A 23,959-nucleotide genomic window follows, 5' to 3' on the forward strand; every position below is an offset into this window, starting at 1 on the left:
AAGAAAACAGGACTAGAGAAGTCTCAAAGACATACTTACATTTGTTTCTTTTTCCTGCCCTTTTTGTAAAAATAAATAAATAACTGTTTTGGAAGCTATGAATGTGAGTCTGTTGAGAGGAATGTGTTTGCTCTTTAGAAATGTTGATGGAGATTCTAAACTATTTTGACCAAACTCTAATAATAGTCTTACTCACGTCCAAGTGCATAGCCTGAGTCAGGGGCTAGAGTCAGTGTGCTTCTCCTGGATCCCCTTTGTGTTCACTCTTGGCACCTCAGGGCTGAAAGTGCAAACCTCTGTTCATCCTAGTTCTGCTGGCTTGTGCAGAGATGGGGTCACAGTCAAAACACAGAATGCTGAGTTCAGCCTTCATTTTGAATGGAAGAACTTGAACAAAGGCGTTGTCCATCTGTGGCCCCCCTCCCCCCAAAAAAGAAACCCACCAAAAAACCAAAACCACAACCTTTCATGTTTTCCACTGCTGTCTGAATTAATACTCTTTAGCAGGTAAAATTGGTCTACTAGTGAAAAATGAAATCTATGTATGGAGGTTTTAGTTAGCATTGTGTATGAAACTTGGCATGTGTTCCTATCTGTTCACTGCCTGTAAAACTTACATAAAGTCTAGGGGAAAAGTTCACTTGAGGCTTAAATTTCACAGCATTCATGCAGCATAAATGGGAGTGATAGCTTGACCTATTTTCCAATAAAGTACCCTATCTGTTTGGCTGTACGATTAGCATATCATTCTTCCAAATACCTTACTGAATGTTTGATGGCAAACACTGTTATTTGCAGCAATTATAATTTTGTCTCTATTTCTCTTTTTGCTTGCTGGAGCCAAGCCCACACAGTTCTGCAAAAGCTGTAAAACATTATAGTCAATATACGAATTTTCAGATCATCTGCACTGTGCTTCTTAAGCCTTTTTTCTTTTAAGTTTAAATTAGGTTCCTGGAGGGGTGAACCCATATATGCTTGGAAGAAGAATAAGGTGCTGCATAGTGATCTGGTTTTGACACTTCATTTGAAAACGAACAAACATAAGATTACAGCACTGAATTTTCCTGGGGTCTCTTAAACTGGGAGTTAGTTAAACTCACAGTACATTTCCCTGCTGTGGTTTTGGTGTGTTTCTGTGTGAAACTGACGGCGGGATTTGTTTGAGTATGTAGGCCACGATTGTATTAGAATTACATAACCGTGTTGAGTGGTGGAAACAGATGAAAAGACGGGATGTGCGGCATTCCCTCACAGATTATATCCTGCAACAATGAAGACAGCTCAAGCTCTGCAGAGAATGTGGTCACATGCAGTCAAAAAGTTGGGGATTTTGAAAGGGCACGTGAGTTGCTTTTTGTTGCATCTTGCTCTATGTCTTTTCTTCCCCTCCTCCCCTCATGTATCCCTCCCCTCTCCAACTCACTTTTATTGCCAGATGATTGTTGTGGCACATCTTCTGGTTTTGTTCTTTTTTCAGCGTGAATGAAGTTTGACTTCAGTGATCTCTCAGTAGCAAGTAATTGCATAAATCTCTGTCAGTTAGAGCTGCAACAGCTGCCTGTTTTGTAGCACACAGGCGATTTTAGCACTTTGACTAGTTTCCGGCCAAAGATTCTGCTGAGCAGTCTATTTTGGGTATGTAGAAAGCACCTGTCATTTTAGTATATGAGCATTAGACAGATTTAAGCAAATCCCAACTGCAGTGTTCTAATTAGAAATGGACTGACTATAGTCCCTAATGAATTTAGACTAGCTAATTACAGTAATTTGCGTTTACTGCAGGTAGCCTGTTGTCTGTGTGAAACCTGGGTGGACTTGTAAAGCAGTTACTCTTAGTAACTGGAGGTGGGGTTCTTAACCATTTTGCCTGCCTTTCTCTCTCCAGTGTTTTGGTGTGCAATCTTGCAGTGAAACTGCGATCCTGTAAGGGATGCACAAGCTGCTCAGGATCCCTTTGTGTTTCCTTACAGATGAAGTATGAAGAAATTGGCAAGGTGATGAAGGCTTTTCATAACTCATCACTTGATGCATTCAGAGAGTCACATCACTAAATGAGGAGTACAGGAATTTTGCAATTTGGGTGGAGACTTAGATATTAGTTTTGATCAAGTCCCCGTCTGATGATTTGTAACATTTGTAGTCTCTCCCTCCCTCTCACTCTTCTCCATTAATCTGACGGTATGGGTTAGCGTCATGACAATGGCAAGCAGCAGTACACTTCATAATGTTAAAGAGATTATTGTTTAGAGATTGTTTTTGCCTTACGGGCTTCCAAGGTGACCATTCCGTTCTCTGAACTGTGTTGCAGAGCCTGCATTGCTTTATCAGTACAGCAGAACTAGTCATGTTGTCTTGGTAATTACATTGTACAAAATCAGCTTTGCAAGTACATCGTGTGCTTTCCTTCCCTGATAGTGTACAGCAAATGGGAGACAGTTTCCCAAGGAGCAGTTTCAAAAAAGGGATTACTTTAACAAATACTTGCGAATTTAAAAGTGAATTGCTTAATTATCTTTTGTTTAGTTTTCAGTAACAGTTTCAAGGTAAAAATAAACCCCCAAAATTTACACAGAATGTACCTGAAACAGTTATTGATACTATGACGAACTTTTTGTAGGTACAAATGAGATGATACTATAGGCTTGGCATCTTGAAAGACCTTAATTTTAGTGTCTGTAGGCAGTAGTTTCTCTTTCATTCTTACTACTTACTTTTTTTGACCAGATACCATAGGGCTTATTTGGCAGAGCAAAGAAAACTTAACTCTGTAGGCTTCTGATGCTTTGATACATCTCTCCACTTGTGCACAAGGTTATACTTATGCCACTGCTCATGGAAGGCCTAGTTTTCTGGAAGGAAATTTTCGTAAGTTTCCTTTTTCATACCCTTACATCCATCTCTGATATCTTTACAGTGCTTTCCTTAGTCCTTTTCCTGCAGTGTGGTACTGAATAAGCAGTCATTTCTCAGGCCTGTCTTTGTCCCCATGGGTAGTAAGCTCTCCACGACTGCATTTTGCCTGCGTTACTCTTGCACCTGCTCAGAGCTGGCCTCAGTATTCTTGGCTGGGAGGTAGTGTTGGTAGGAGCTGCATACAGTGCAAACTGAATTTAAGTGATGTTCATATTATGTCTAAGTTGTTGAGGCTTTTTTACCAAGAGGAGGATGGAAAAGATTTTCCATCCTCTACAAAATTTGGATCCACTTGCTTGTCCTTAAATTTTACCCATCATTTGGTACTGATTTTCATTTGTAGAATTTTATTCAGTGAAGTCAGCTGGAATTTAAATGACACCAAGTCTCCTCTTTAGCACAGACTTATTTTTTGCAGAGCTTAAAAATATGTAGAAAAGCAGGACTGTAGGAAGGGTCAGTAGTAGGTAAACTGTTTCCTACATGCCAGACAAGCAAGCCTAGTCAGACTACTTCCATTTACAGCAGCATCACAGCTGTTCAAAAGAGCAGCTTAGTTAAGGGGGAACTTTTCACTTGTGGAAAAGATTCTCTGTGTAAGGGAATATATCTAGTGAGTTCAGTTTCAGATAGCTGGAAGCTTAGACATGTTAGCTGGTTAAATGGTAATATGAGATAATTTCACTGTGTGATTCAGCACATTCAAGACTGACCCCAAGACACATATGTTTTAATACTGATAGTTATGAACACATTCTTGTCTGATCTAGACAAGTCAAAATTTAGAAATATTTACTTATATGTATTATTTTTAATATAAGCCATCATCTTGTACATCTATTTGTAATTAGACCCGAATGGTTCTGGAAACTGGATTTCCATTGTTCATTTTCTGGCAAAACAGTGGGAATTTAACACTCTTCAGTGTTGTAAAATTCCTGGTGAGAATGCTGAATGTTTTGCATATTCCCTCAAGATCTCTGAGCAGGACTTAAGTTTGTTTTTCAATACAGTGAATATGCAATGGAAAATGTAAATCTAGTTCCTCTTTGGGGTCCACAGAATCAACTGGAGCTATGCATCAAGGAGTTTTTTTGCATATGAGAAATAACATCCATAGCTTGCTGAACAGTTTTGCACTGCCAGAAGTCTTACTCTGAAAATGCAAGGGATGCCTTAAAGTACAGGCATACCCTTCTTGTGTCACTTCTCTCTCTATTGTTTTGGAGTTTAGTTGTCAGTACTCCCTGTGATGCCTTAAAAAGACCATTAAGTCTGAACTGAGCTTCTGTCTGAAATTTGATTTTCTGAGATAAAGGAAGACCACTTTCAGTAAAAGCAAATAAAATCTATTGATTGAGTATGTGCATGCATATACTTATGCAATGTCTGGATTTTTTCTGCAATGGTTGCTTTCCATTTTGAAATATTTGCAGTATGTCAAATGTGGCTCATTTTTCTCCTGGTTTTACAGGGCAGACACTGAAGGGGCTGGCTGTGTACTATATGGTGCATCATAGCTGGGTGATTATTCTGTATTATATTTTAGGCTGTGACGTTGGAAAGATTTCAGGTTATATCATGTAAGATAAAGTGATCAGTTCATGATCAGTTTTAACTGGCAATGTGGAAAAAAAGTGTTTCTGAGAAGTGTCACAGAAATGGCTATACCTGTACTATATAGTGATACATTGCGTTTTCCTGTAAATTTTCATTTCTTGATGGGAACCTAGATATTTAGTTATGAAATTCATAGTGGACAAAACATTTTCTTAAAACCACATGAACAAGAAGCAAGAGATCTGAAGTCTAGTTCATTTTGAAAACCTCACTTTCAACTGCTAATCTTACTGCGTACTGGGACAGAAAGGTCTTCCATAAGTATTTTATGTGTTGTTTGAATCAGGGCTATAGAATGCTAGTTGATCTGAATTAAATGCTTTTGCTGAATAAGACTTTTCCAGAAAATGAGAATGAGCTGTTAAATCAGTGAAACATGAAGGGATTGTACCACCCTGGACCTATTAATATTTTTTGCCTTTTTAAAGAAAAATTGTCATTAATTGAAATACATAAATTTCATACGAATTCTCCCAAAATATTAGAATATGCATATTATTTTTAAACCTGTGCTTTAGTGGGGTATTTCATATTTTAAGTTAAATAGTTACATACTGTGTGTTTTACTAATTGGTTTCTGTGTGCAACAGGCCCCAGGCATGGAAGAGCTGATATGGGAACAGTACACAGTGACCTTACAAAAGGTGAGTGAGTGCCTGTTATATTTTTAGTTTTCAAATATTCAAGCACTGGTTTACTCTGAATATGTTTTGCAGTTGATGTTATTAGCATATCTGAGTCTAGAATAGGATTAATTACTTGTCCAAATCAGATATGTTTTTTATTTTAAAGCTTAGTTGCTGCTCGTAAAATAGTGTGACTCTTTAATGTTAAGAGTAAATTCAATTAACAGTTTAAGTGCTATATTTGCTACTGTTTGGTCTTTATAATGACAGTATAATATACCACATGTCAGCCACAGAGCTAAAATCATTATTGAAGAGTCTTAAAAATAAAGCAGATGGTTCTGCCAAGCAGGTTGTGGTTAATGTCCAAGCTTTGTAATAATCACTGAACAGGATTCCACTGATTTTATTTTTGTAATATACTTTAATATCTACTAGTGTAGAACCCAGTGGCAAAACACTGTCATTAAAACTTATAAAACAGGTGGACTATAGGTGTCACTTTTAATGTTTTTTTTCTAAGAAAAGAGGAAGTATCTCATCGAGTGGAGTCTGTTTGAATTAAAGAAAATAGAGCACTTCTGTCTGTGTTCTTTAATAGCTAGGCTGACACACCACAGTACCAGGTGTGCATTTTGGCTTCAGTGGTGGTGGTCTTCCCAGCTGTTCTGATGATTGGGTTCAGTGAGCAGCCTGTACTGAGCTGCCCAAATTTTTTCATGTCTTCTGCAATGAACTGAACTTGATGACCCAAGGTGAAATAACAATCTTTTCTACACAGCTTGTTTCATGTGAGAAAGTATAGTTGAGAAAGGGTTGGTTTTTAGGTTACAGAGGTAGGCAGGACCTGTAATTTCCAGGTATCCTGTAAATTAGCATCACTTCTTTACCACAGAGACAGACTTAGGCTACTGAGATGGCAAAGGGCTACTGAACTTGCTGTGTCAGCCACTACCTTTGAATTTTACCATTATTTTGAATCTATATTGTTTTTGTGTAAAGCATCAGACTGCTTCCTGTAAAACTAAGGTGCAGCAAGTGAAGTGCTGTTTTAAAAGAAAATTTTCTCCTCAAAGAAACAATCACTTACTATCAGCATTAGTGGAACACGAGGTGACATATTATGAACTACACATGCTGAGTGGGTGTTGGAGGAAAAGCTTGACTTTAATTTGATGTGTTACTTTGCCACTATGTTGAAACCTATTTTTCAAAAAGCATAATTTGTAATTTTAGTGATATGATGTGTATGTTAAATAGCTGATAAAATTAAACTTGTGTGGTTTTGTGCTCACCTTGCTGTCAGCAGTCAGTTACACTAACAGTTCTCAGATCTAGTGCTATTGACATGCTTCCTTGGCATTCTGTGAAGCCTTTCTTTGATTTTATGAACGCCATCTTAGGACTTCTATGGATGTATTATTTCTATGATGACAGGTTTGACATAATTTACGTATTTAAAGTAGCTGATTGTGACAGAGGATGATTATAGACAATGAATAAGTTCACTACTTGCTCTTTGTAATCAACCATAATCTTGTTATTTTGATTGAGAAGTAGTTATCACAAACTACTTAGCAATCATAATGAAGATGGGATCCTGGGAAAGCTATTCCACTTTCCCAAGCATCATTAACAAAATAGATTCACCTAACAATAAATTTGGTATAAATAACCTGTGGGATGATGAAGCAAAATGCAGGCAAATTTAGTAAGTTCTTTACTTAATTACTAACAATCATAAGGCTGTAGAGGTTTTAGAAAATAGGAACTTGTCATCATGTTTACATGGATGTGTAAATTAAATCTTTCTTACAAAATCTAGAGGTACTGTGTGTTTCTGTAGCACTCTGCATGCAGCTATCATATTTTAATTAATACCTACTTAGAGTGCCATCATGGGAACATTTATGTTCCTCCCTGTCAAAATTCCAGTCAATGTATTCAAGTTTTGCTGTATTTGGTTTCGTTGTAAAGGATTCAAAACGAGGATTTGGGATTGCAGTTTCTGGCGGCAGAGATAACCCTCATTTTGAAAATGGTGAAACATCGATAGTCATTTCGGATGTTCTCCCAGGTGGTCCAGCAGATGGATTACTTCAGTAAGCACTTTTTTCTCTATCTGGCATTTTGAGGGGCATGGCTATAGAATACATAAAACCTTTAGAAACACTTGGTTGAAATCTTAGTGATTTAATCCCCTCAAGATCTGGTGCCCTCTTGAAAATCTAGATGTCTCTTTACAAAAAAACCCAAGACAACCTAAACAAGTAAACTTTACATAGAGGTGTTAGTTGCTGTTTGGTAAGATATTAAATTTCAGTGGTGTTGAAAAGTCTTTAACACTTAAGTGTGTTTCTTTCAAGATTGCATTTCATTTAAAGAAACAGTAGAAATAGTTAGTATCTTAAAACATCCTCCTTGTTCTTCCTCCAGTAAACACGTTTAGTGATCAGTCATTAGTTTCTATGAATGACTTAAGTCAGCCCAAAGAAGGTTTGCTAAATACTTATTTTATATCTGAAAAAAAAGATTATGGAAATAAAGAGTTTGTTGTATGTCTGATAGTTTCATCCTTGGTGAGGCAGCATCTATCATGTAGAAACGATTTTAAATCTGTAGGTTGAGAGTTTCTATCCTACATCTATTTTTCATCCTTTGACCTGAAATACCTGATGAGGACTAGACAATTTGAAAGAATGCCAAATAATTGTGCAGTAATAATAATTCAAGAGAGTAGATTCTGTCCTTTTTGGCAAACATTAATTTTTGGTCAGATAATGAAATGGCTGACATGGGAGTTGTTGTTGAGTTGCTAAATAATAGGGTGATTGTAAAGCATGTAACAAACCATTTTTAACATAATTGTACAAATCTGACATTTTGTAGCAGAGATCCCTGCACACCACCACTGTCATCCAATCACTTGTGATTTGGGAATGAAATCATGTCCAGAAATTATGAAAGATCATAGGTAAATTGTTGGCAAGGGAATACCAAGATACTCGGGCACTTTCAGACAAAACACATTCTGAAGAAAAATGAATGCAAAGCTGTTTGTCTAGCAAATCAAAGAATACAGGCCTAACCTTGAGAGTGTAAGGGTGAAACAGTCCTATTATCTTTTTTAGGGTAAAATGAGCACAGGTAGATGGATCTCGTGATATAATATTACAACATTAAGTTCAATACTGTCTTTGGATGTATGTCCAGAGAGCTATTTTAATTCTTGCATAAACCTGGATGAAACTGATATTGAAATATAGCCTGCTGTTCTGGCATACTCATCCACTAAAAGGAATTGGAAGGGTATGAAAAGAGGCACAAAATTCATTTAGGAGTTAAAGTGCCTTACAAATGGAGGCCTAGAGTATATAATCTTCTTATTTAAAAAGAAGATTTTGATGTGATTTGATTGTAATGAAGATAAAATAGTTGGTACCAAAGATTTCTTTTATCTAGCAGAAAATGGTAAAATAACCAGTAATTTGTTGAGCTAATGCTCTGACTGTAAGGTTAGTGACTGACTAGTCACGAGGATAAACCAATATGAGGAGTATGAGGAGTGGTAATTTGGAGGTTTTTTTAATCTTTTTCACTTTTTGCATTGAAATGCCTTTATGAATTTTATGGGGCTAAATTAATAGGTGTTATGGGGCTATCTCATAGGGGGTTACGTGAGTTAGGTGTTAGTGGTCTATTTGATATGCAGGAGATCAGAAAAGTTGGTGATCTCAGTTGGCCTATGTTTTAGGGCAGGGAGGACTTTTTGTGTATTACAGTTCTGTTGGGGTTTTTTTCCTCCCAATCACCTTTCTACAGAGTAGATGGGACCTGAGCACCAGGCTTTCAGAAAAATGTCCTGCAGTTGTACTTGTCAATATTTGCCTAAATATTGTTAGGTATGGCTGCAGCAGTTTGAAGCTTCCGTGAGATTCTTATGTGAAAGAAGTCTAGCACTAGGTGTGAAAAACTAGGAGTCCTGAAAGAATTAAAAAAGAAGTTTTAATACTCATCACAAATGTTCTTTAAAAAACATTAGGGCAAGGTACTTAAGCTGAACACAGTATATACACAAAAATAGTGCTGCTCAATGTCTGGTTTTTAGGTGCACTGAAAACTGGTTCTAATGTTCAGATACTGTAGTGTTTATATAGCAAACACAGTTTTAAAGCAAAACTCCTTGTTAAACTGAATGAAATTTAAAGGTTCCCTCTGAAAAAAAAGAAAAAAAGATTTTGTTCTGCCGTTTTCATGAAGACTCCTCTTAAATCCTCTCTTTCCTTTTTTATCTCCCTCCCCATTTCCAGAGAAAATGACCGAGTGGTCATAGTTAATGGGACCCCGATGGAAAATGTTCTGCATTCTTTTGCAGTTCAGCAGCTTAGGAAAAGTGGAAAAGTGGCCACCATCGTAAGTAAATTCCAAATGTATTCAGTGTGCAGTGGTATGTACCCGCGTAACCAGTCAGGATTTTGGTTTTCTTCTATAAAGTGTGCTTTAAAGGCATAAAGCAAAGCAGTCCTTTGCCAGATACAAAGTACAAAATAAATAAAACAAAGACATAGTTTCTGCAGGTGAAACAAATGGAAGTTAATCAACAGTATCACAAAGTTATCTTGTTGAAAGACTGAGAATAAAATGTTTATTTTATAATGTTTATTTTACTGGATAACGAGTGGTACAAAATAGAAGTTATGTGTGACAGATGATGTCCTGCATACAATAGATCTTGTCCAATAATAAATAGAAGATTGTTTTTGCTTCTTTTTTTCCCCAACCTCTATTTGAAACATGAAGAATATTCATCTGTTCAATTTCACATTCTCATCTTTGATAGGAGTTTGTTTTTTTGTTTGTTTGTTTGTTTCATATTGTACTGAACAGGTAGTGAAAAGACCAAGGAAAGTGCAGGCTGCTGCGCTGAAGAGAAGCCCCTCCCTTGACTATGAGGACAGAGCTCTAGATGTAATGGATGACCATGCAGAATTTGATGGCAAAAGTGCTCGAAGCGGCTATAGTGAGAGAAGCTGGCACAGTGGGAATGGAGGGCGCAGCCAAAGCTGGGGAAACAGCCTGGATCAGAGCTATAGAGATGAGCAAGACCGAGGGCGTAACCGAAGCAGAGACCGTGACAGGGAATGCAGCTACAGCCGTGATCGAAGTCGTGGTAGGAGCGTTGACAGGAGCTTGGATCGAGACTACAGAAGAGATCGGAGCAGGGGAAGGAGCATCGACAGGGATGGTGGCTATGAACGGGACTACAGAGGAGACTACAGTCCACCCAGTTACAGTCATGGATCTTTATCTGATCCTAGATATGGGAGGGAAATGAGGAGTCGTAGTCGGGACAGGCTTCGTTCCCGCAGTCCTTCACCTGAAATACACCACCAACATGAGTACATTGGACCGCAGGATCCACCAATCAGTGTTCTCCTAACAAAAGGCAGACATAATGAAGGTGGGTATAGTAGGGGAGGAGAGGAATCAACTTTCAATACAACGTGGGTTTTGGTAGGGAAAGGAGAAGAGCAGAATTACTTTCTGCTTTTACAGAAAGTAATTCTGTAAAATTACAGGTTAAGTGTTTACTTTTCTAACTGATAGTTTAAGTTGTTCTTTCATTCTTCCTGGCTGATTTGGGATGCTTTCTCCTAAGCACCTTGAACTTTACCTTTGAAAAAGATTTGTTCACCGACATCATTTCAGTCTTTCAAGCCACTGTGTCCTTGGTTTTTCATTTTCTCTGCCCTTTTCTTCTGGTTCTGATGGAAAACGTGGATCTGATCATGATTCAGATTACATTTGTCATGACTACAAAAGGGTTTGCTAAGAAAGGGTGAAGAGTAGACTCTGCCTTTAATAATAAGGTTTGTTTGGTTCTGGTCATTAAAGAATACTGACATAGCAGCAGCTGAAATACTGAAATAGCAGTATTTCAGCCTTTCTTTGCTGAGTATTGAAGTATATAAATGAAAGCCAAAAGCCTGACCTTTTTTTCACTGTGAAATAAAGACTTGTGCTGGAAAGCATGTCTGAGATTAGGTTGTGCATTCTTTTCTGTTTGGGATTTTTTTTGGGAGGTGATGGTTTATTTCTGGAGGGGTTGGTTGTGGTTGTTGGGCTTTTTCCTATTCTGCCCTGTTGTAATTTTAAGAATTTTTTCCTAATTAAACTTCGTATGCAGGAGTCAATCTCTTTTTTTCATTGAGTCTGGCAACAATCCTTTCTCCTTCTTCCTCTTCTTCCTCTGCATGTAAAGTTTCCACTTGTAAAGATAATGCAGATAGGTATACAAATAATGAGAAATTTAAGGTGCATTTGTTAACTTTTATGTTTAGCTATACTGTAATAATTTCTGCCATTCATAGGGATACATTGCAGATTTGCTGAAATGTTGTGATTTTTTTAAAGGAGAACAACATTCTGTTGTTCTAGGATGCACATATTTTAAGGATGTTGCCTTTTGTTTTAAATAGCAAATATACTGACCCAAGTAATTTAGATCACAGGGTAAAAAGGGGGCAGGGGAGTAAAAAAAATTTCTTTGCCTGAAATAACCAAGACATTTTCTGGAGTATGGATAGGACAGGGTCAGCATGCAGTAACTGATGAAAATAAATACTTCTATTAGTGCCTTTTGACCCTTTTCCCCCCTATGCCATGCAAAATATGAATCAGAGAGAAGGTAGTCCAGTATGTTAATAAGCAGCTCGAGAACAAAGGCATAGTTTTGCTGCTGGAGGTACAGACCAATCATCCAACTGTAATTGGTTTTGGATTGTTGCTTGTTCATGTTGTGATGGCAGCACAAATATCAGAGACTCAGCTTAGGGTGAAGTGGATTTACTAGGCCTATGTTTTTTTCTTTTTTTTTTTCCTCTCGTGGTATAATGGTGTTTGATGCATGTGCACTGTGTAGTTTTTTTAAAAATGCATCCTTGCTCATCTTTTAAGCTATAGTCCATTATCTTTTTGGTTCCAGAATATGGACTCCGTCTTGGAAGTCAGATCTTCATAAAAGAAATGACCCGTACTGGCCTAGCAACCAAAGATGGCAACCTTCATGAAGGAGATATCATTCTCAAGGTCTGTTCTGGTTTTACTGCTAGCAGTTTGGCAGGCACTGGTTTTGGTGGTTATTCTGAACTAAGTCACATTATAGTCAAGTTCACTACTAAACTTGAGCACAATGTGGACTTCTTTGTTATTGTTGCCTTTTTATGTCCAGATCAATGGTACAGTGACAGAGAACATGTCTTTAGCTGATGCCCGAAAATTGATTGAGAAATCACGTGGGAAACTCCAGCTGGTTGTTCTCAGGGACCGAAAGCAGACACTGCTCAACATTCCTTCACTGAACGACAGTGACTCAGAAATGGATGGTGAGGTTTAATGTGGATCCAAAGTTCTGGACTCTGTGCAAGGACAAAATGGACCTTATATTGTTTTGCTGTGGTAGAGTGATATTAGGTTCTTTAAGAAAAATAATGAAACACAAACAAACCTAAGTAATAGTCTGTTAAGCATCAAGTCCCCTTTCTTGAGGTGAAAATAATTTTGTAGTAACCATATAATTACGTTTTAGGAAGGGGCAGAGATAGAAGAACCAATGTTGGTCTTGGCAAAATCAGTCTTATTTCTTGGAACAAGCAAATCAGATGCTTTAATAAAAAATTTGAAAACAAATGCATTGGACTGGTCTCTGCTTCTGAGGGCATTAACATTCATGGCAGCATTCAAATGGAGGGAAGAAATGTCAGGACAAGAGGAAATTAAGTGCCCCTGGGTAACTGGTGTCTATTCCTAGTACCTGTTCTATACAAGTGTATGAGCTGTATCTCTTAGCATTATCTTGCTTTGGGAAGTGCTCAGAATATTTGGGGGAGCAGGATGTTATATTATTTCAAACAAGATACTTGCTTTTCTGGTGTCAGAATATGAGGTGGAACTTTCTGTAGTGTGAAGTCTGAGGTGCAGTTCAAAACCAAGGGCCACTGTTTCCTTTGCCACTGGAGGGCAATGATGTGAGGACTGTTGATGTGAAGGTGGTCTTCAGTTTGGATACCTCCATAACACCTCAAATCAAAGCCTGCTAACACTAGCTAATGCAACTGTGGTATGCTCAAAGAAGTTGTGTGATGTGGGTGTATTTCTCAAAGGTTGTGTGAGACCTTCCTGAAATATTTTGGGAGGGTGGAGGGGTGGAAGCACTAAAAGGCACTTTTTGAACCTTTGTCAAATCTTGAAACAAGAGTGGGCTGAAATATTCAGTGTATCTTGTATGTGAAAACTTTGTAAATGCACATGGTGATCAGGTGAGCAGATTACTTAAACAAATCATGCATTTCTTGATTTGCCACTCTCTTTACAGATATTTCTGAAATAGAGTCAAACAGATCATTCTCCCCTCAAGACGACAGATTACATCATTCTGATCTAGATTCACATTCATCCAATGAAAAACTGAAAGAGAAACCAAAGTAAGAATGGGTCTTCTCTAGTTCACTTTTATCATGCTTGTCAAAGTTGTTATTCAAATACATGCGTTCTTATCTGACTTTTTTTCTGTTTCTTTCTTTTAGTGCAAAAGAGGATCCCTCCAGTAGGATGTCCAGAATGGGAGCAATGCCTACTCCATTCACATCAACTGGTGACATTGCTACTCCTGCTGCTACAGCTGTAGACTCAAACAAAGAAATGAAGTACCAAGATGACCCAGCAGGTGAGAACCTGAAGGCTTTGGTTGCCTTTTTTTCCCCTGGCCACAGAATGTCTATTCCTTCAACCACATTGACAAAGCTGGTATGCTCTTCATGTCAGCCCCACCTTGACACACAGAGAAGAGGTCTGTCTTTGCTTTAAGGTGCAAGGAAGAAACACCTGCTATTATTTGACAGCAGTTGCCTATTAGAAATACCACCTGAAAAAAGCAAATACTCTCCTAAAACACCTGCTGTTAGCCTAGTGCCTAAAGAGACGAATAAAGTCTGATCTAGCTTGCCTGAAAGAGTTGTGTATCCCTTCCTTGAACTTGCTGTTCTTTTTCAAGAATTAAAAAAATATAAATAAATGAATTTTTGTCAGACATGCTTGATTTTTAAATTTGTGTTAATCTTTGGCATTAAGGGTTTGATCGCTATCTGGTAGCTAAAACTTGCTGCCATTTTTAACTTTTTCAATATCTCTGTAACTTCTTTTGTCTTTCTTTTACATTTAGTGCCTCAGCCAAAAGCAGTTACACGGACAATTCTCAAACCCAGCCCGGAAGACGAAGCGATATATGGGTAGGTGGCACTTGCTGAGTTCTTTTGCACTCTGTATTCTTCCAGTGACCAGTACCTGATTCTTGGCTGCATGGGTTTGTGTTCTTTCTCCCATTTGGAGTGATACTCCCTTTATAGCTTAATGCTGAAAAGAGGTGACATGGCTTCTAACTGATGTTACTTGAGTTCAACTTAGTTTTAGAAACATCTGCCTGGAATCTACCTGAAAGGTATAGAGCACCATGTATTTCTGGGCTTGCATGGGAACATATGCAAGAGTTTTGTTTTATTTTACTTTTATTACTAGGAAATCAATTTACAAGTGTTCTTTTGCGAGTTTCCCAATACAGAAATTGAAGAAATAGGAGTGTTGGGATTGTAAGGAGAAGCCTAAAGTTCTGAAAATGTTCTGTAGCTTGGTGTATTTTCTTAAATGGATTTGCTTCTCAGATCTTTTCTGGGTTGGACCCTGCGTATGTTGTCATTGATGTGCAAATTAATCAAGTGATTATTTTGGTGAAGGGGAATTTATAATACAGGCTTAGGGTATTACTGAGAATGGCTGACAGATAAGTAGTGTCCTCTGAGTTGGAAGGTCACTCAGGCATTTTCTGACAGCAAAAAAGCTGAGCCTAGTCCAGTAGTCTCTTCCACTGCAATGTGGAAGGGCTGATTGTTAACATTTCAGTAGATTATACTTGGAAATATTTCTCATTACAAGAAAATTTGAAGACTTCTAGCAAACATGTTAAACAGTAAAGAAAATAGTTTAATCAGTTTAATTCATACAACAGTTCTTTAGATTATAGAAGAATAAACAATGGGTATGATTACTCATAACTCAGTCTGTTTTCACAAAAACCACAGGTGTTCATATGAGAGAGGATACAGTAGATAGGGAACTACTTTGGGGCTTCAAAAACAGGGACCTGTTTCCCGGTTCAGTCAAGTCTGTGCATGCCACTTAGTCATTCCACCTAGTTCATTTTCCACTCTGAAAAATGCAGATTCTCTGCTTCCTGCCTTCACGGAAGAGTTACCTGGGTAAATACAGCCTATATAGTGAAAGAAAGGGCACAAGAATATTATTAATATGATACTGTTGAGGAGTTGCAATTTTTTTTCTTTTGGCATCCTAATATTGTTATATGTTTAATATCTGGGCTTACTTCCTTTTTCTGTTTGTAAATCTTGTAGTCCTAATACAAAAATGGTGAGATTCAAGAAGGGGGACAGCGTGGGTCTACGACTGGCTGGTGGAAATGATGTAGGGATATTTATTGCTGGAATTCAAGAAGGTACCTCAGCTGATCAGGAGGGACTGCAGGAAGGAGATCAGATCCTTAAGGTATGAGTACGTGTCCCTGAAGTGCAATAACTTCTTTATACTCTTGTTTGCTTCTTAGTCGAAACATGGGAGAAATTATGAGCTTAGGAAATCAAATTATTGCTTTGGAAGGGTGTATATATGGTGGAGGGATCTTACAGAAATGGGTTTTTGAAGGAGAATTGTATACCAAGTTTTAGTTTGTTTATAATGTTGTGAAAGGAGTAGTTAAATATTAATCAAGAAAAATGCTGCAAGATGGGACAATAAATTTTTTATACAATGTTTCTTCCTAATCTTAGAGGGGTTAAAAATTGGGGCCATTGTAATTTTCTTTCATCTTTCTCCGGTTTGTTTGGGTTATGGTGATTTAATTTTCAAGTTTCTGATTTATATCAAATCTGTGCCACTTAATCCCTTCATTCTGCTCTTTTTCTAAAAATCCACGTGGAATGTGGATTTTATAATATAATTTGGATTTTTTATAATATAATGTGGATTTTATAATATAATTTGGATTTTTTATAATATCATGTGGATTTTTTAATATCATTTTCTCTCTACCTCTTTTCTCATGCCCCTTCTGGAGGCTGTTAAAGTTGAAGAAACAATCTAGCAGTGTACAACCAGAACCTTGTTATTTCAGAAAGATTACTGTTAATAGCTGGAATAAAATATTCACAAGCAAAAATTGTATTAACTTTTTAAAAATAATAAGGGAAGAGAATATTTAAGATATTTTCAGATGAAAGAAAAATCGGTGGTTATTCTTTTTATTGTTGATTTTTCAGTTGTTGTGGGGTTTTTTTGGTATGTAGGTAAACACTCAAGACTTCAGAGGTATTGTTCGGGAAGAAGCTGTTTTGTATCTCTTAGAAATTCCCAAAGGTGAAACTGTGACAATTTTGGCTCAAAGCAAATATGAAGGTAGGTGCTTTGAAAAAAATGTATGTGTATCTATGAAGCTTTTAAGCTGTGTTTTGTCAGTGAAACCACAAATCATCTCTCTTGCACTTGTTTTTGATAGCATTTTAGTTACTCTTCTTTTCATAGCTGAGAAGATAGCTGTATTCCATACATACAATGCTGCATGTGTGGTGTGTTTTTCCGAGTACTTACCATGTCTTTCATTATTAGCAAATAGCAACTCTTAATCTTGAGAAGTGGTAACATACTGTTTGTTCTGCTTTTCTGTCTGTAGCAGCTGGGAGAAGATCTGCTGTTAGCATTCCTTTTCTTCTGAGCCTTGGCAGTCAGAAGGGGTTTGGTCAGCAGCAAATGGACAGTTTTATTTGTGAGAAATTAAGGAGCAAGCAAAGCTTCTTGCTTTCCTGTTGGGAAAAGGAAAGAGCCTGTAAGACTGTAGTACCATAGCTGCCTTTTGCATTTGGAATGTGCAAGTACCTCCTTGCCCCGGCGCTGTAAGGCCTGTACACATACAAGTATGGAACACTCCTGATAAGTGTGTGTAGGGCAGTGAATGTGAATGAAAGTCTGATTTTTTTACATCTTTCTGAGCAGACGTTTAGAATTTCAAAGCTGTATTTGCTAGAACCACAGCTTTATCTTTCTTTCAAGTGTAAAAACATATAAACTAAAAGGGAGGTCCTGTTTTAGTCTACAGAGACATCATGGCCTGTGGCAGAGGAGATTCATTCTTCATCAGGAGTCATTTTGAGTGTGAAAAAGAGTCACCACAGAGCTTAGCATTCACCAGAGGGGAGATATTTAGAGTAGTTGATACACTGTATGATGGCAAACTGGGAAACTGGCTGGCTGTGAGAATTGGAAATGAACTGGAAAAGGGTCTCATTCCAAATAAGAGCAGGTAAGATGGCACCATGTCTTCCTACCCATTGTTAGAAGTAAGATTTCTTTCCCCCCCCGCCAAGTCATTTTTCCTTCCTATGTCGTACCTGTCTTCCTTTTTGTTTCCCCCTACAAAAATGAATGAATTGTTTTTTCTTCACTTTTACAAGAATTGTGCCTGTAAAAACTGCAGATTGTAGAACCATGTCATTATGCAAGGAGACAATGAGAGAGGGTGGTGTTACCTACATACTAGGTCATGTATTTGCAGCACAGACCTAGCGCTTCTGTATCAGCAATTAACCAAGCTTTGAGCACTAGTTGCTTCAGTTCCTCTTCCAGAAAATGGGTGGTGGGTCCTATTTTAGTTTGCTTTTTGGTTTTTTCCCCCACCTTCTTCTTTGTCTGTCCACACCCACCAAATCAAATCAAAACAAACAAAAAACCCCAACCAAACAAAAAAACTAAACAAACAAAAACCCCTTCACCTTAGAAAGCTCATGACTCTGTGTGCAAGAATACTCTGATGATTAATCTTTTACAGGAACTTCAGTCCTTGAATTTCTTACATATATCCTTTTGGATAGTGTTTTAGGTATTTATGCTGAGGCTATTTTTTTTTTGGTAGCTGTAGTCTGTATTTTTGTGTGAAATATTGAGTGAACCACAGCAATACTTTTGCTTAAATATACTTTCCTAGTCAAAATTCATGGGAGGTAATAATAATGTGTACAATGTGTACAATGAGTAAAAGTATTACAATTAATCAGAAGAAGACCCCTAAAAAAACAACCAGACTGTAGCTGAATTTTTGGACTGTAGCTTTTAAGTTCTTGAGTGTGGTTGTGATTTTATGATGGAAGAAAAAGCTCACAATTACATGGTATGCACAAGTTATGAAATAAGCTTCTTATGTGACTCCCCTGTCTGTTTCCTGCTGAGTACATTTTTGCCCCTCTGTTAATTGATCTAACCAAACCAGCCTTTGTTTCTATGCTGTAGCAACTTAACTTTTGAGGCCTAATGGAGAGGAGAATAGTGACGGTAATTTCTTGGGCCTTCAGTTCTGAGTTGCCCTCTCTCACCACCTCTTTGCATTCATATTCTTTCATTTATGCTTGTGTTAAGTGACCATTTTAAGAGCTCAGGACTCATTCCTGCGCAGAAACTTGGAGCTGTGGCAAGTCAGAGCATTGTTCTGACAATGTGTTTGCTCCAAGGCAAAGGTACCTGAACATGCCTGCTTTTACCTCCACTCCTTCCTACCTATATGGCAAATTACCTTTTGCACATTCAAAATCTGTTTTTCGTCAGTGAAAGCCCCCTTGCCCTCTCTGAATGGTTCTGAACTGTCTACTTTCTGTGTCAGAGCTGAACAGATGGCCAGTGTTCAAAATGCCCAAAAGGACGGCTCAAGTGACAGGGCAGATTTCTGGAGAACACGTGGCCAGCGATCTGGAGCGAAAAAGAATCTGAGGAAGAGTCGTGAAGATCTGACAGCTATTGTATCTGTGAGCACAAAATTCCCAGCTTACGAGCGCGTTCAGCTGCGTGAAGGTAAGTGAGACTGCTTTGAGCCAGCTGCCCATTTATTGCTGGCTGCTTTAGCATCCAAATGTTTGGTCAGCTGAGAAAGTGATGTCCAACAACTTCTAACGATGTTAAATTACCATATGTACTAGTTTGAAAACAAACCAGTGGGAGGCACTAAGTCAGAATAACAATTTAATGGAAATTAAAGAAAAGGGGAAAAAAAAAAAGGTAAAAGAAAACACTGTCAAACTGACAGAGTCAAGGTACAACCTGACACCCTGTTAGGCATGGTGGTGGTAGCAGTCTGGTAGAATGGTGGCTGCAGTCCTCTGAAGCAGTGATCCTGTAGTAAAACAGTCTGCTCTTCCTCAGGAAGTCAGTGGTGGCTGTGTAGCTCCTGTCCTCTGGAAATCCAGTGGGAAGCCAGTGTCTCTGGTGTTCAGCCTCAGATTATATCCACGATGGGATGCTTGGTTCCTCCCTCTGGGTGGAGCATCTCACAATGGGGTAATGAGTCATGAGGCCAAGTGTTGATTAGGCTCATTAGCAGAAGATGGTCCGGAGGGAGTTATCTCTGAGTCAGGCGGCAGGACAATGATGGGCAATTAACAGAAAGATAGTCTGGGGGGAGGAGGCAAGGAAACACTGCCCCACCTGATTTCAACAGCTGATGGGGATGGTAATAGAATACACTGCAACCCAGGACACCATAACAGGAGGAGATGACATTCTTCTCAGAATGGAAATTTCTGGATGCTACTAATTATAATAAAGCTTTTTTACCCATTTAAACTGCTGTTGTTCTCTCTTGCCTCCAAATTACACCTGCCAGTTTTAAGGTTTAAAATGAAATAGGGAAGAAACAGAAGGGCTTTCTTTGTTTCCTCAGATTCTTCTTGGCTAGCTCTGAAAGTACAATCCATATGCCTGAGATCAACCTCAATCTTCATAAATAGCACTTTAACTTCAGAGTAGCTTCAGAGCAAATAGAACCCCAGTATTTTCAATGGATTGTCCAAATGTAATCATGGTTCATGTGGTCTGTCTCCATGACTGTAAACTATCATATTACTAGTGATGTTGAGCAGATCAAGCTGATTTTCTGGGTAATAGCACATGACAGTATTCTGGAACAAAACAAACAGTAAAGAGTATTTTAAAGGAGATCCCAGATACCAAGATGAAGACTTGGGGTAATGGCATTCCCCCATTAACTCTGAGGACTGTGTTTGGACTTGCTCCGACATGAGCAATAACATCGTTTTACCTTTCTCTGCTTCTTCAAGCTGCATTGCAGTTGGTTTATCATTTGTGTCTTTATTCACACAAAACCCCCTGTGTCAAGGTTCATGCAATCTTGATGGATGGAAAGATAAATGAATATGTGCTGTATGTTTTCAGATGTCGAATCTTCTAAATACAGTTCCATTAGAAGGAATAAGAAAGCTGTTAGATCAAAACAGTCTCGTACTTTCTCAGCTGGTAAAAGTAGTGTTCTCTATTATGCTGTTCCACAAACCTCTGAGAAATAAAATTTTTAAATTATATTTTTAATACCTTCAACCTATTCTTAAATTTGCGTAGTAACTGAGAGTCTTGTCTTTTATATATAAAATCAGTCTTATCAGATTTCTCTTTTCTCCAAATATTTTTCTTTCAGCTGGTTTTAAGAGACCTGTGGTGATATTTGGCCCTATTGCAGATGTTGCTATGGAGAAGTTGTCAAATGATTTGCCTCACTTGTACCAGACAGCAAGTAAGATGTCCTCTTAAGTGTCTTTTTCATTCTTAAATGAGAAAATGGATAACTTAATAATCACAGCATCCTAGCCACCCTAGATAAGCTGAAATGTTGTCTTTGCAGAGACAGAACCCAGAGATGCAGGTTCGGAGAAGTCAACTGGGGTAGTGCGCTTGAACACAGTGAGGCAAATCATTGAGCAGGTAGGGCATTTCTCTGAAAATTGCTTATGCTCAAAGGCATGGTGTGTGTTTGCTCCTAAAACGTCCAGAGTACTCAAATTTTCACTGCATCTTTTTCTGTAATAAGTTTAATGATAAAGCTGTTTCGAAGTTTTTCAGTAGCAATTTTTGGTAATTTTTATAGCTTTGAACCTGATACTAGAAATTACATTTTCTTCTCAAGTCCATTCTAAATTTGGATAGAGGAGAATCTGTTTTACTATATGCTTTCTGAATTTGCCATGGAGACTTTACTTTGCAGTGCTCTACTTGCTCTTAACCTTCTAAATGTGATATAACTGTGGGAAAACATCCCATAAGTTATGGTCTTATTTGGACACAAATATCCTGCTTTTCCTAGGATCCTGTGTTCCAATAACCTCCATTTGTTCCCACACGCACCACATTGACTGGCCTTTCTTGTTAACAGGATAAACATGCTCTGTTGGATGTTACTCCTAAAGCAGTGGACCTGCTAAATTACACCCAGTGGTTTCCAATAGTGGTGTTCTTTAACCCAGACAGTAAGCAGGGTGTGAAGACCATGAGACAAAGGCTATGTTCTACATCAAACAAGAGCTCGAGAAAACTTTACGAGCAAGCAAACAAACTGAAGAAGACTTGTTCCCACCTCTTTACAGGTAAGGAAGAATGTTTGCTTAACCTGCTTACTAAGAGAGTAGTGTGTGTCACTGTGTGAGTCTCGAGACATCTACTTATTACTCTGCATATTAACTCACGCAGGCTGGAATTAAAAGAGTGTGAAGGTGTGGTCATAAGTAATGCCTTCCTTGACTTTTCTCAAAGTTCCTTGTTCTGCCAAATCCTAATGCAGAAGAAATTGTGAGCTGGTGTACTGCTGTTAAAAGATAAGAGATTTAATAAGCTTGGAAATGGACCAACAATAAAATAAAATCACCATGCATCTATCTAAATGATCTAAATGGAGTGGCTGTTTAACACTCTCGCATACCTAAACCAAAAAGTGTTTGTCTTGGGGTGACTTTATGATGTGTATCCCATATCACTGCCCTATGCCCAGAAATTAATTTTTGTGCCTTTCTATGCCTTTAAACTGAGTCTGAGAGGGGGAAGGAAAAACTGAGCAAAACTTTTTCAAAGCAGTTTGCAGCTTGTTCAAGGTCACACAGAGATAGCGACTGTTTTTTTCCAGCTGCGGCAGGGGAGCGAGGAAGCACCCGGCTTGCTGCTCCTGGGTCAGATTTTGGCCAGTTGTTCAGTTTCTTTTTCTCCAAGGAGAGACTGAGAGTTGAACTTTTTTTTCCTTCCCCGGAATTTCGGATTTTCTCTCTTTTCTGTGGACTGCTTCAACATCAGAGCACATTGGGAGGACTTTCCACCGGGCATAGAGGGCCTGGCCCTGGGCCAAGCCCCAGCTCTGAGGAGACCAAAGGAGGACTCGAACACTTTCCCAGGTTTTTCGTCCACAGCAAGAGATTTTATTTAGCATTATTTAACCTTTTCCCATCTGTTTGTTAAATAAATAGTTTTTTATAGTTTTTATCTCTTCCACTTTCCTTTGAGGAAAATTTCTTTTTCCCGAACCTGGTGGGGGAGGGGTGGTGACATGCCTTCTCTCAGAGGATATATTTCTAAATTTGGCCAAACCAGTACAGTGTTAAACAGCAAAGAATGGATAAAGGATTGCATTGCATTTACCGTGCATATATACCTTTTCCTTCAACTTTTACAGCAACCATTAATTTGAATTCAGCCAATGATAGCTGGTATGGTAGCCTGAAGGATACAATCCAGCAACAGCAAGGAGAAGCAGTATGGGTATCGGAAGGAAAGGTAAGCAGCCAGTCCATATTCTATGATGCTGTACAGTGTCTCAAAGTATCTCTTGCCAGTAAAAATTGTTCAAAATTTCATTTGCCATCAGTTGATAGGCTAGAGAAATAGTTGATGTTATGTCTATAACGAAAAACCATTACTATTCTTTCTGTTGCACTTTGGAGCTTTCATCACTTATGCCATGGCTGGGGGAGAATGATGATGAGGAATAAACTTTCACAGGACTTTTCGTTGTGATTCTGCAGTAGTTTCTTTCAGTTCCACAAAGTCATTCCTAAGGATTTGTTTGGCCTGATGTTGAGTCTTGACTTTAATTCTAACTTATTTAGTCTTTGTTCCTTAATTCTTACTGACTTTTCTCTAGATGGATGGCATGGAAGATGATGCAGATGATCGTATGTCCTACCTTACTGCCATGGGTGCTGACTATTTGAGCTGTGACAGTCGGCTGATCAGTGACCTCGAGGATACAGATGGAGAAGGTGGTGCATACACTGACAATGAACTTGATGAGCCTTCAGAGGAACCAAGGATTTCATCTGTTAGCCGGTCCTCTGAACCTGTGTATCATGAGGAGGTGAGATGATTGGATTTTTCAATGAGACTGAACTTTGGGCTTTCCAAAAACCCTTTATGTATGGCTTAAAAATCAGAGGGGTTTTTTTAACTGCAGATTTATCTTCCTTCTGATAGTGTTTTAGAGTTACACTGTGAAGAGCAAAAATAATAATAGCTCTGCTTTTCTGCCTAACTTTATAGATTTCCTGATGACATCTCATCACCTTGAACTTTTCAATTACATTTGCAGTGATTGTAGTCAGGTTACTGGCAATCTTTTGACTCCTGGTTACTGTTCCCAAAATCATAAGCTTGAGAGAGAGGAAAAATGATTGAATTACTGGCTAGTGATTTTCTCTTATTTTTTTTCATAGAGTTTAAAAAAATTTACTCCAGAACCAAGGGCTCAGTTGAGAAAAGCTGGTAGCAGGGAGATCCTCAGAGAACCAAGTCCACCTCCAGCATTCAAGCCTGAACCACCTAAGGTAAATTTGTAGAAACAAAACTGAATACAAATGTTCTCT

General features: G+C 38.3%; 1 protein-coding gene across 8 annotated transcripts in view; it reads left to right on the top strand.

Annotated features, from left to right (window-relative positions):
* Nucleotides 1-23,959, top strand: part of TJP2 (tight junction protein 2) — a 64,792-nt gene that overhangs the window by 36,567 nt on the left and 4,266 nt on the right. For 6 of the 8 annotated variants that reach the window (XM_019281967.3, XM_039566517.1, XM_039566516.1 and 3 more), the window contains 19 exons: nt 5,127-5,180; nt 7,140-7,264; nt 9,473-9,575; nt 10,050-10,623; nt 12,148-12,251; nt 12,394-12,547; nt 13,537-13,645; nt 13,748-13,887; nt 14,383-14,449; nt 15,626-15,776; nt 16,574-16,682; nt 17,373-17,583; nt 18,934-19,121; nt 20,758-20,853; nt 20,962-21,041; nt 21,490-21,700; nt 22,774-22,874; nt 23,242-23,454; nt 23,810-23,920. In XM_019281967.3, the coding sequence (XP_019137512.2) occupies nt 5,136-5,180; nt 7,140-7,264; nt 9,473-9,575; nt 10,050-10,623; nt 12,148-12,251; nt 12,394-12,547; nt 13,537-13,645; nt 13,748-13,887; nt 14,383-14,449; nt 15,626-15,776; nt 16,574-16,682; nt 17,373-17,583; nt 18,934-19,121; nt 20,758-20,853; nt 20,962-21,041; nt 21,490-21,700; nt 22,774-22,874; nt 23,242-23,454; nt 23,810-23,920 (2,892 nt within the window). In that variant the 5' untranslated portion in view covers nt 5,127-5,135. Of the gene's footprint in view, nt 1-1,238; nt 1,346-1,888; nt 1,998-5,126; nt 5,181-7,139; nt 7,265-9,472; nt 9,576-10,049; nt 10,624-12,147; nt 12,252-12,393; nt 12,548-13,536; nt 13,646-13,747; nt 13,888-14,382; nt 14,450-15,625; nt 15,777-16,573; nt 16,683-17,372; nt 17,584-18,933; nt 19,122-20,757; nt 20,854-20,961; nt 21,042-21,489; nt 21,701-22,773; nt 22,875-23,241; nt 23,455-23,809; nt 23,921-23,959 lie in introns of those variants that run through there. The other 2 variants (XM_010393001.4, XM_010392999.4) reach the window with 2 other exon arrangements.

The sequence above is a fragment of the Corvus cornix genome, chromosome Z (assembly GCF_000738735.6).
Source record: "Corvus cornix cornix isolate S_Up_H32 chromosome Z, ASM73873v5, whole genome shotgun sequence".
Classification (NCBI taxonomy): Eukaryota; Metazoa; Chordata; class Aves; order Passeriformes; family Corvidae; genus Corvus; species Corvus cornix.